Source organism: Brachyhypopomus gauderio, unplaced genomic scaffold (genome assembly GCF_052324685.1).
Source record: "Brachyhypopomus gauderio isolate BG-103 unplaced genomic scaffold, BGAUD_0.2 sc49, whole genome shotgun sequence".
NCBI lineage: Eukaryota > Metazoa > Chordata > Actinopteri > Gymnotiformes > Hypopomidae > Brachyhypopomus > Brachyhypopomus gauderio.
The window spans coordinates 301,814-314,859 of record NW_027506874.1 but is presented as its reverse complement, the minus strand read 5'-3'; the positions used below and the strand labels follow the sequence as shown (position 1 = coordinate 314,859).

Genomic DNA, 13,046 nt, shown 5'->3' with positions numbered 1-13,046 from the left:
ATTGTCGCTGTACGTCCTAGTATCACTGGCAGACAGCGGCATTGAGAGAGAACGACCACTAGGGGGCAACGTCAGCTCGATATTTGACAAACGCGAGTTTTCCGTTCGCTTTGCCCAAAATCGTCGAAGAAGAAGAATAACGTGAGACATGTGCGCAGGTGAAGGTCACTGGTGTGAGTGCCGAACTGAACTGGACTGAACTGGTTTTGATGGGCTGTAAACTTGATTTTTGTACTGGTTTTGAGTTTGTTGCAGTGGGAGCTCGTATGCCCCTCACGTGCCTTAACTCGCTAGTCCACCCTAGTATTAACATTACGGATGGCCAACATTGTTATTTTTTGTGTTTATTTTAGGCTTAAAACATCTACCTAGTTAATTAAAGTAAGTAGTCACGTCCAATTCTACTATAAGAGTTCTGGCTGTACTGCAGGTTATCGGTTAAGGGTTCGAGAGATACAGCTTGTATAATGAATGTGGGAGTAGATGTTAAAATTAGTGGAGTTACAGTGTCCAGAAAAACAGAACGGAACCTCATCTCAGCTTTTGTGGTTTCGGTCGTTAGTTATTTTAGTTTGTGATTTTAGGTTAGATTATTTTAGGTTATGAATGAATGTTGAATGTTTCAATTTATATAGCGCCTTATCTAGATACCCAAGGCGCTTTACAATTTAAAATCCTGTTATGTTATTTTAAGTTAGATTATTTTAGGTTATGTTATTTTAAGTTAGATTATTTTAGGTTATGTTATTTTAAGTTAGATTATTTTAGGTTATGTTATTTTAGGTTATGTTGTGTATGTCGTGCCTGTGGTAGTTTGCTCGTTGCTAATGTGGCTAACTGCCCTTGGGCGGCTCGCGCACCGCCGCTGTTTCCCGCCTCGCGTTTAGGCGGGAGTTTGGTTTGTGTTTTTCTGCCCTCAGTGTTTTAATAGACCATGCTAATTAAATAACACTATATTCTGTATGTTCAGCGTGTTCCTCTCCATTAACGTTACAGTTGCCATAAATATGGACTCTCCGCCCCCAAAGATATTGCTGACGAACACCTCTACGATGTCGTTACACGACCGGTGAGAGTCAAACATTAAAGGAGATGCGACATGAGCTTTCGGTGAAGTCCAAGACCAAGTCTGGGAGAGCCTGAAGACATTCGGCTGTTTATGGTGTTGTGAATCAGACTGTTTCTTCTGCCACAGCTTCACCAGCTTGATAACGAATAAGCAGGCAGGTGTGGTCGGCGCCGGAGGAGCCAGGCAGCAGGCCGCCTCGGTGAAGAACCGCCGGCTGGCCCACCAGATGGCCCGGAGACCCTCGGTAGTGGCGGCCCTGAAGAGCAAGCCGGTACACCAACATGAAAACTAAGAAAATGTAGAAATAATCATAATGTGAGATCTGATTACAGTCAGGTTTGGCCTCGTTAGAGACTCCCTAGATATTGAAATGCCTTTAGAAGGGAAGTTGTTGAATAATGTATTAAGGTAAATTCACTATAAATTCAAATAACTATTCAGACACGTCTTGAGTCTTGAATATATGAGATAATCTCTAGCATTAAAATTCTCAAACAGTTGAGAGTGAATTACCAGTCAGTCCATTTAAATCACAGGCTGGAAAGATCTAGGACTCAACTCAATTGCTCCATCCATGGCATGTAATGTACATTTAAAACTCAGTGTGTGTTCCCTAATGTGGAAATGATCTCCATGCCATATGCAAGGAGAGGAAAATACGTTGCTCATAAAGCAATATTTTCCACACGATATCTCGTGTGTGTGTGTGTGTGTGTGTGTGTGTGTGTGTGTGTGTGTGTGTATATATATATATATATATATATATATATATATATATATATATATATTAATTTTTTAAATCTAGATTAATTATTCTATAATTAATATAAAATTAATATATATTAAAATGGCTCATATGCGTGCTACCCAAGTAATGACAAAGTCAGTTTTTGAGATAGGGACTCTTAATACAGAGGGTGCATTAGACCAGGGGCTCATCTCCTGTTTCCAAAATGCATCAATGACTGCTTGAGAAAGCTGTTCTACTTTGATACTTGAAGAAAAAAAACATGCTCAATAAAATGTAGGCTACTCGTGTTCAACTGTTTATTCAGGTAAACATGAATTTGTAAGCCTACGTACTGTACATTAAAAGGGGTTGATAACATGTTTATTCAGCTAAACATGATATTTGAAATGTAAGCCAACATTTAGTACATTTAACCTCATGGACATAATTTGGGGGGGACTTTTTCCTCTGCAGTTTTAACGGTTAAAAAGAAATATTTAAATAGCGACAAATCTAGCGCTAGGACCATGCAGAAAACGACCGCTCCGAGCTCCGCTCCGGTAACACTTTACGTTCCTAAAAATGAATTTTCCATGAAGCAAATCTGGCGACTTCGTGGCCGCATCCATGTAAACACACGTCCGATTTGTAATTCACAGGTTTGAAAACTCGTTCTCGCCCCTACTGTGCAATTTGGTTAGGAATACAGCCGAGCTAAACTATCAAGGTGAAAGTCATCATAATTTGCTTACCCATTTTGACCCAGTTCCCAACCCAACTTTAAGAATATATTAACGGCGATAATTTTTATATCGCCCGATAAGAGTATCAAATTAACGAACGGCGTTAACGGCCCACCACTAATATATATATATATATATATATATATATATATATATATATATATATATATATATATATAATCATACTTACATCTGTAATGTCATAAAGCAGTTTATGCAAACTGAAGTTGAAACCTATTAGACAAACACCTTGTAAACAAGCACAACATGTCTCCCTCAAAATAATCCTATGTATTCTCCATAAATAATTCCAATAATACTCACATTGGGCTATTACAAACATTTAAGCAAACATTCAGCACATTGCACATGCAACTCTGTTTCCAAGTGTTAGTCAAGTCACGCAAAGCCAAGATGCCATCTTAATTCAGTTTTACATAATATAAAATTATTATAATAACTGTTAAGGGTGGCCTGCAGTGTCATAGTAGGTATCAAAGTTTACCATCTCATCCTTGGACTCCTCTTCTGGCTTACTGACATCAGAAAACTGGAGACGTCTTGGTGGTCTGTCAACTGCTGTTCTTGTCCTGGAGAGACTCTGGACAGCCATATTTCAGCTCCTCAGAGGACTAGTCACTGGAGTTACTTTTTGCTCAGATTGGGTGTCCCATGTCCCCAGTGGGGACCAAGGAGAGTCTTCACCATCTCCTTTCTTCATCTGAAGAATCGTCCTGCATTTTCAGTGGCTATGCGTTTGGTCAACGGAGTCTGCGCTATTCTGTGAATGTTCTTGGGTATTTGGTTTGCATCAGCAGGCACTGCAGTGTAGACCGCATCAGTCGGGCTAGCATGTCTGGGACAGCACTGGCACTCTGAATACTGAATTTTATGTCTTCCCTGGAAGCCATGTTTTTTCTTCTTCTTTCTCTTTTTTCTGTGTGCTTTTACGGCCTGGTTGGAGCCCATATTGTGAAGACAGGTGGCCTTTGTGTCTTCAGTTTCGTGAGACGTCTCCAGTACTCTGTCCTAAGCTGCCCCCCCCCCCCCCCCTCCCCCCCCCCTCTTCTGTGTCCTGTTGCTCCATGATGGCTGATGGATCATTTATCTTTTCCTGCAGTTTGTGAGACAGCGTGTGGGTTTGGGGGGCGTTAAAGCCAGGCTGGGCAGGCCCTTGGTGAGAGGGGTGCAGTTTGGGAAGGCTAACAGTGCGGGCAGGCCAAGAGGAAGAGGAGGCCTGCGTGTTGGTGCTTTATCACGGAGATGTAAGTCAGGTTGACCCTCACCTGTGGGTCTCTTTGGGGGGGGTGCCCTGGTGGTCCTCTGTTTCAGCTTAATTTCACCAGTGTGATCTGTAAGGCTGTACCCATTCACAGGGTGTTGGGTCTGTAATGTGCAGGCCCCAGTAGATTGTGAGTGTGTAGTTTGTGTTGTAGTGGCTCAGTGTGGCCTGGTGCAGCCTCCTCACAGCGCTGGTGTAAAGGGAGCAGCAGTGATGCAGAACAGGGCAGTGAGAGGAACCGTGAGGGGCAAAGGTACGAGATCCACCACCACAACTCTCAACTCTCACTTCAGCACATTACTGGGTGGGGTACACATTCCAGTGTGGTAATGATTGCAGTGAGTGAACGTTTGTTGATCCAGGCCCCATCTTTAGGTGCAAATAGACCTCCTAACTACCCACACATTCAACATTTAGACTGTTGGTGTTTAATCAATTGCAACTGTAAATTAATTTAGGAAAAAAACAATGAAATGAAAATGCAATTTCTGGTAATTATTACTTTTTTTTGGGAGGGAAGTAGGGGCACGATAACAGTGCAAATGTGTCATGATTATAATAAATATTTTGTCCTGCTTAAGTTACCTAAAAACACAATATTTCCACAAACCTTGCTGTTTTGTTCATGTATTTTTTTATATCATTGATAGGTTTTCACATCACATTCTAAAAATCTTGTTACCACGTGACAGACTTTATTTTGTCTTTCCAAAACCCTTTTTCCTTGAATCCCTCCATTTTCCTAAAGGCTCAGCCTGTCTGTTCTCTAACCTACAGGTAGAGGTCAGACTTCAGGGGTTTGTGGGGGGTTTGTGGGCCACAGCTGGTCTGGGGTCAGGTACAGGCCGTATAATCGCCCCGTCCCCACACGGGAGGAGCTAGACGCACAGCTGGATGACTACATGTCCATGAGCAAGAGTTATCTGGACGCACAACTGGATGAATACATGGCTGAAGTCGACTCACAGGATCTGCTGTAATACAGCCAGAGGACGCCACTGTGTACAGTCACGTTTGTGTGTACAGTCACGTTTGTATAAAGCCACATTTATGTGTACAGCCACGTTTGTGTAAAGCACATGTTTATATGTAAAGCACACGTATATGTGTAAAGCCTTGTGTGTCATATCCAGACTTCAGTGACCTGCAACCAGGATAAATGTGCTGGTTGACCATCTCACCCCAATACAGTCATACTCGTAGGAATGGTGCCATGCTCATATGTGTACTATGATTCCATATTCCAATTATTTTAAGGTAATAAGTTGTGAAAATATTATTTTTTCTTTTTGGGGGTGAACTAGAATAAGGGTTCAGTGTGCTCTGTTCAGTCTGGCTGAATATAGAACATTAGATGGAGGCAGTGAAATAGTTTGTAATCTGTTCTTGTTGACACTGGGTTCAGTAGACGTTTGAGTGACTAGTGTGCAGTCCTAATTCTTTTGTTACTGCAAATTTTTTTCTGCTTTGCTGAGATAATAAGGTACAAAATCACAACCTGAAGTGGTAAATCTGCTGTGAAATGCTAATGTGTACTTCGTGTAATTTATTTTAGTCTCCTGTGTCTGGGGTGAGTCATTTTATACCCCTATTGCCACTTGTGAGATGTCGTTTGTGTTGAATTCCTCCCACCTGGCAGTTTATCAAAATATCTTTCCTATTGAATGTTTTACCTAATTTGGGAGGTTGAAGTCATTAAACTTGAGTTTGATGGTATCACTGAACAGTCATACTGCTCAGCTACAGCAGGGCCGAGCTGTGTTCTTGGAGATCAGACCAACAGCTGAAGAGTGTTAGTGTATTCCTGAGTAATGGCTTCCTACGTGGCATCAGAGTTTGAACTTCTGCAGGCCTTCCTGTGCATGTTTAGCGTAAGGCCAACTTTAACCTGGAGTCTGATTCCAGGGTTTGACTAACAGATCTGATTTTGGGAGCTTAAGGAAACACGCTGCGCTGTTGACTCTTGCTAGACGTCTTCAGTCCCCACGTGTGTCAGTAAAATGCCACTGACTTCTGTTTTTGTCGCATCATTTTTAGCAAAAATCCTTTGAGAGGTTTAATTTTGGGATGTGGAGGAAAGGTTGGGAATCGGAGTACCATAGTTACTGAAGCACTCAAATGCAAGATCAAGTTTTTTGGTTCACAACTTAAATTCTATGTTCACTTAAATTCTATGGGATTCAGTCTGAATATTCAGGTGATCATGGAGGGACCATTTAATTCCCCATTCTTCAAGTGTATGTTGCTTTAAATATTCTTGCATGTTCTATTGTGCTTAAATGTTTAAAGACCAGTTGTTGCATGCAAGTGTTGCTGCCAACACTCAATCGTTTAACAAGACTTGATTCAATAAATTATATGAAACACCTGAGTTTTTACCCTTGGTTTATTTTGAAGTAATGCAGGTAGGGCTGCAACTATCGAATATTTTTTAAATCGAGTATTCTGTCGATTTTTTCATCGAGTAATCGGATAAAATCACATTTTTGTGTTTTTAACACAATAATATTGATAGTGTGTGATGCAACATGAAAGTTCTCTTAAAATGAGCAAGCAATTGGCTATTATTCCGCTTTAATAAGTTTAGGTGCTGAAGCATTGAGGAAGTACTGTTATGGTAGGCCCAGTGCTTAATTTGTAAATCAAACGATTCCGGAACGCAAACAGCGGCACGAGACAAGGGATCACTGAGGCCAACAATGTCACCGAATCGCACACAAAACCCAACGCTTAGGCGCACAAATGTCAAAATAACAAGCCAATCCGTTTATATAAATTACTTTTAAATGATTTACGTGTGTTTTATAAGTGTTTTAAGTGCAGACGTGCATTTTATGCCTAAATTCCAGCACTTTTCAAACCTGAAACACAATGCAACATTAAAATTCGTCAGGTAAATGTTCCTTCCCCTGTTTTTGATGGGTGTTTCTTTATACTACCACACATCGTTACGGACAACACTGCACAGAATTGTGACACGTCAAGTATGAACGCTTCCGCCGTTCGCGGAGTTGCACGCTACGGTCACTCGCGAAAGTATAACTAGCTTTTAGCTTTATGAAGACGCAGAAAGGCATCGCTAAAAGGGAGAGCTCTTATGTGATTTAGGAAGCCTGAATGTGGATCTTGTGTTTAAAAAATGTCTTTTATAGAATTATTTGTTCAATAACTATTTGTTCCGCCAGGATCCGGCTCAAATTATGCCCTGGGTAGGCCAGATCCGTTTTACAGTAAATACACTGCACTACGTTGTCCACCTTGCGCAGCGAAAAATGGTCCCACACTTTTGACATTTTTGCCCTTTTACGGACACCGCTATCTTCATTTTCCGCCATCTCCATAAAACAAATCACGCTGCCTTAAACCTGTGCGTCAGTTATAACAGTCAGTGTAAAACAATGATACCGGAGCTGCGCAGTAGTACAAAGCGGGATTTTAAACATTTAAAATAGATGGTGACAAATTAAACGATTTTTTGTAATCGAATTACTCGAGTTATTCGAAGAATCGTTTCACCTCTAAATGCAGGTGTTTAAATGAGGTTGTTGATTTACTGCTGCTAAAGGGCAAAGTCATTTTTCTATAATGGTCATTTGATGAAATTTAATTCTTAGGTACATGTACATGGAGACCAAACCACTGAACATGAGCCTCTCTGAGCGCTTGAGTTTCTGTGGTGATGGGCAGAATTCTGAACTGTTGACTCACAGTCCTCACTGTGCTCTGTGTGTGTGTGATATCTAAAGATGAGGGCATCAGCACTGAGGACCTGTAATTCAGACTTTAGTGTTCAGTGGAAAAAGACTTGGTTAACTTAAATTTCTCAAGAAGTCCCATAAACTCAGTTGCCACAGCTAGAAAAATGGTTGTATTTACTCGAGTAAGTCGTGGCCAGTTTTACACGTTTCCAAATGTTCATGTAATTACAGATTAAGTAAACGGGGTTGAGGTACTGATTTTAGTTTATGTGCAGTACATTGAAGAGTCCAGCAGAGGGTGCTGTGCCTTTGTGCTGTGCTTTCTGATTGAGCTCTCTTTGTGGTTTTGACATCTCCCAAGATGCAACAGTTTTCATATACCTAAATTGTTTCATTTTCATCCACGTCTGGTAATGATCTATGTACTAATTAGAAAATACTACAAACTGCAGGTTGTATTTCTCTACATGGATCCAGGATTTGCTTGTGTGTCATTTACATGATTAGACAGTCGTCTACTGTAGCTCCTCCTCTTCATCCCTGTATGGGGTCATCTACTGTAGCTCCTCCTCTTCATCCCTGTATGGGGTCATCTACTGTAGCTCCTCCTCTTCATCCCCGTATAGGGTCGTCTACTGTAGCTCCTCCTCTTCACCCCTGTTTGGGGTCGTCTACTGTAGCTCCTCCTCTTCATCCCCGTATGGGGTCGTCTACTGTAGCTCCTCCTCTTCATCCCCGTATGGGGTCGTCTACTGTAGCTCCTCCTCTTCATCCCCGTATGGGGTCGTCTACTGTAGCTCCTCCTCTTCATCCCCGTATGGGGTCGTCTACTGTAGCTCCTCCTCTTCATCCCCGTATGGGGTCGTTTACTGTAGCTCCTCCTCTACATCCCCGTATAGGGTCGTCTACTGTAGCTCCTCCTCTTCATCCCTGTATGGGGTCGTCTACTGTAGCTCCTCCTCTTCATCCCCGTATGGGGTCGTCTACTGTAGCTCCTCCTCTTCATCCCTGTATGGGGTCGTCTACTGTAGCTCCTCCTCTTCATCCCTGTATGGGGTCATCTACTGTAGCTCCTCCTCTTCATCCCTGTATGGGGTCATCTACTGTAGCTCCTCCTCTTCATCCCTGTATGGGGTCGTCTACTGTAGCTCCTCCTCTTCATCCCTGTATGGGGTCGACTACTGTAGCTCCTCCTCTTCATCCCCGTATGGGGTCGTCTACTGTAGCTCCTCCTCTTCATCCCCGTATGGGGTCGTCTACTGTAGCTCCTCCTCTTCATCCCCGTATGGGGTCGTCTACTGTAGCTCCTCTTCTTCATCCCCGTATGGGGTCGTCTACTGTAGCTCCTCCTCTTCATCCCTGTATGGGGTCGTCTACTGTAGCTCCTCCTCTTTGTCCCTGTATGGGGTCGTCTACTGTAGCTCCTCCTCTTCATCCCTGTATGGGGTCGTCTACTGTAGCTCCTCCTCTTTGTCCCTGTATGGGGTCGTCTACTGTAGCTCCTCCTCTTCATCCCTGTATGGGGTCGTCTACTGTAGCTCCTCCTCTTTGTCCCTGTATGGGGTCGTCTACTGTAGCTCCTCCTCTTCATCCCTGTATGGGGTCATCTACTGTAGCTCCTCCTCTTCATCGTCTACTGTGCTCACACACTCTGATGCTTTGAACCAGTTTTAGTCATTCTTATTATTAAGAGAAGCGATTGGTCATATTAATTTGTCAGATTGTTGTTCTGAAGTTGTTCCCCCTCGTCTTGTGAAGTAAATGTTTGAGTGTGCTGGGCCTTCTGTTCTGGAGATTATTGACATCAGTCTTAGTCTTAGGTGCTGTTCAAGTGATCTAGAACATGCTATATGTGCAGCCATTACTTAATAAATCTCATTTAGGTTCCTCTGCCCTTCTGAACTTATTAGGCCATAAGGTGAAGACGTTTTTCGTTTAATCCCGTTTCCATATATGGGGCACTAAATAATTCTTTCTTTAATAAAATGAACTATCGGTGCAGAGCGCAATAGTAAAAGTTCTCCATGTATAATCCTGCAGTTTTTTTTTTTTTCGTGTTTTAAATCGGCTATAGTTCCTTCTTCGCGTAGTAGTCTTTTCTTCATGAGTGATACGGATTCGCGGACTTACTTCCCTCTAGACCAATCAGGTGGCTGCATTTTGGAGCTGAAATCCAACATGTCTGCGCCCGTTTTGTCAACACAGAGTAGTGGAGATGAATAATTTACGACAACAAAGTCTTCAAAAGTGCTTAAAAGGGTGCAAAACAATGTTATATGCATCTTAAATCTTTAAAGAAAGAAGAGGCCATTGCATTTTCACGAACGCGGTGGGATACATTCAGGATTAGCGTCAAACGGTGGCTTGGCTTAAAGGGTGAGAGCCAGAGGATAGCAGAAACATATAAACATTGCATAGAAATAGAGTTTGAGAATATTCCCGAAGATGCTGGGTATCACCCCACTTGCTACCGCCGTTTTATAGACAAAAAGCGCTTGGATGCGACCGAGAAGCGAGTCACCCATTCTCCTGAAGCTCAGGATACGGACAGATGCGAGTCTCTGCCATCCCCTGGTCCTTCTATATCTTCCCCAACAAAGAAACTTAGATCCAGGACGGGCTTGCCAGTCCCTTGTATTGGTCCTGTGCTTCCTGCATTATGCATAATATGCAAGAAAAAGGACAAGTATCTAACTGTTGGAGGCAAACGCCAGAAGGACAATCTTTCACAGGCAGAAACGTTTTCAGCAGGTAAGTAAAAAAAAATACAAAGTTATAAAAATGTATTCATTGCATTAATAACATGTGGAAGGCTAAGAAGAAAAATAATTGATACAAATTAGGCAAAATTATATATATATATATATATATATATATATATATATATATATATATATATATATATATATATATATATATATATATATGTATGTATGTATATATATGTATGTATATATGTATGTATGTGTGTGCATGTATAAAAGAGAGAGATCTGAAAGGTAGCATATTAAAGAGCACCATTTGCCACTGTTTGTCCCTGTTGTGGAAATGAAATATCTTCTTTCTTTTATTTTTTAAAGGCCAATTGCTGAAAGCTGCCACGATGAAGGAAGACACTAGCATACTTGTTCATATTCAGGACAAAGACTGTGTGTCCCTGGAGGTGCGATACCATAAGCAGGTAAAGAATTGATTCTGCGTGCTGACAAAAAGCTATTCTCCAGACTACTCATCATCGGTCAAAGTAGAAAGATAGATCTGAGAGAAATTCTGTCCTACTCCTTGGGAATGGTTTCATACCCTCATACCCTTTAGCCAGTTCTGATGGTTCACTTGCTAAAACAAACAAATCTGCTCTTCTGGATTTATTGGAGACCAAAGGGGACTGCTTACTTGACAAAGTTCCAGCAAATGGAGCTATTCTCTTTGACGGCATGGCAGTCATTCAAGCCATTCGGTCTGTACCGAGTACATTTGGAGAGCTTGGTGAGACCATACTACAGTATATGATCAAGCTTGCTCTGAAGCACAAGTGTACACGGATTGACTTTGTGATTGACCGGTATCCTGAAATTAGTATAAAAAATCTGGAAAGATCACGTAGAGCTGGTGGTGGTACACAACAGGTGCAAATTTATGGACGGGACCAGAGAACACCAACACAGTGGAAGAAATTTCTGTCGGATGGAACAAACAAAGAGCCACTGGCAGAATTTCTCTGTGTCGTATGGCAAGATGCTGATCTCACCAAGGTGGTCAGACTTAACCTTGTACATAGCTCATGGAGAACTGTGTCACTGCATGACTGTAACAAACGGTATGGAAACGTTTAATGCTGTTGAGGATCTGACATGTGATCATGAGGAGTGTGACACCAGCTTGTTTTTACATGCACAACATGCTGCACAGGAACATAAGACTGTAGTCATCAAGAGCCCTGATACTGATGTGGCAGTAATTGCTGTAGGTTTGCAGAGAGCTTTACCTTGTAAGTTCACTGGATTTACCAACAGAACAAGAATCATTGACATAGCCAAGGTGTCATCAGCTCTTGGCCCCCGTGTGTGTTCAGCGCTTATTGGGATCCACACATTCTCAGGATGTGACTCTACAAGTGCCTTTCAGGACAAGGGCAAAAGAAAGACATTCTCTCTTGCCTCAGAGAAAAAGGAATACCTGACTGCATTTACAGATTTGGGCAGTAGTTTTAACCTGGATCAGTCGACCTTTGAACTGCTTTGCAAATATGTGTGCCAACTGTATGGTCAGACATCTGCCAAGAATCTGAATGATGCCAGATACAGAGCATTCTGCATGTCAACCTCAGCTTAGCCAGAACTATCCATGCCACCAACAAGTGATGCCCTGTATCAGCACTGCAAAAGGGCAAACTACCAAGCAGCAATAATGAGACACTCTGAAAAGTAATATGTGTGCCCCTTCACCCATTGGCAATGGATGGCACCTTGAGGATGGAGAGTTAACGGTGACCTGGATGACTAAAACCCCTGCCCCTGAAAGTGTGTTGCAGGTAGTTCACTGCAGTTGTAAGCAGGGCAAATGTGAGACAGAGAGATGTTCCTGTATGTCTGCCAGCCTGTGTCGTACAGATTTATGTAGATGCCAAAATTGTGCAAATACTTCAAAAGAAACAGAGCACATTGCTCCATGGGATGATGACTCTGATGACAGTGAAATGGATGAATAATAGTAATGAGTAAGAAAAGAACTTTGGACTTTTTTTGGGGTGGTTAAAAGTGTTGGATTTGGGATTGAGGGACAGTAATGTATTCAATGCTAGAATGAACCATGCTGTGACCTTAAGAGACCGTTCTGTACTGTGTATAAACATGTGTGTAGCTGTATATTGCATTTATTGTAGTGTTTTTATTATTTTATTCATTATTTAAAACGAAAGGGGTGCAGTAACGTTTTGATTTATTTCAGCCACCTTGGACCAAAGTCTGTACTTTTTTTTCCGGCTCTGATTACACAGTATCTACTGAAAATTTTGATATATAAAACACCAGTGTATACAACATCATATTGTGTTTATGCTTTATTTTGTGTGGTGTCAATTTCTGAAGTTTAAGGAAAAAATCTGCAAATTTGCAATATTCCATAGTGTAAATTCACACTTGAGTGTACTAAAGCATTAATACTTTTCTTATATGTTTAGGTACATGTATAGGTCAGTTTGACATATATTTTAGGTTGTGAAAATGGAGATTAATTAAGTTACAAGCAAAACCAGCAGCATAGAAATTTCGTTTTTTTTTTATTCACATATATATACATTTATGCACTGTGACAAAAAACTGCAGGATATTTTACGGAGAACTTTTAACTCAAGGTCAATAAGGATATTGTCTATTCAAAAACACTTTTAAAAACTAGTGCCCAGACGTGGGAACGAAAATCACTTTCTAAGCACTTTTTGCTGGTTCACCTTACGGCCTACAACACCTTCAGAACTTTTTATTTGGAAATGTTTTCCCTGTTGTAGGTCACGTGATTAAATTAA

At 41.5% G+C, this 13,046-nt stretch overlaps 1 protein-coding gene across 5 annotated transcripts; it reads left to right on the top strand.

Annotated features, from left to right (window-relative positions):
- The first annotated feature begins 28 nt into the window (after nt 1–28).
- Nucleotides 29–6,195, top strand: LOC143487711 (chromatin target of PRMT1 protein-like). 5 transcript variants are annotated; one of them, XM_076986814.1, is made up of 7 exons: nt 140–158; nt 354–381; nt 997–1,069; nt 1,196–1,340; nt 3,663–3,807; nt 3,979–4,077; nt 4,602–6,195. In XM_076986814.1, the coding sequence occupies exons 3-7, from the start codon at nt 1,008–1,010 to the stop codon at nt 4,802–4,804; spliced, it is 654 nt and encodes a 217-aa protein (XP_076842929.1). In that variant the 5' UTR covers nt 140–158; nt 354–381; nt 997–1,007; the 3' UTR covers nt 4,805–6,195. The 5 variants fall into 5 exon arrangements, with proteins under 5 accessions (XP_076842927.1, XP_076842926.1, XP_076842928.1 ...); XM_076986815.1 differs by having other exon boundaries at nt 157–173; XM_076986812.1 differs by lacking the exon at nt 354–381 and having other exon boundaries at nt 29–158.
- The last annotated feature ends 6,851 nt before the right edge of the window (nt 6,196–13,046 follow it).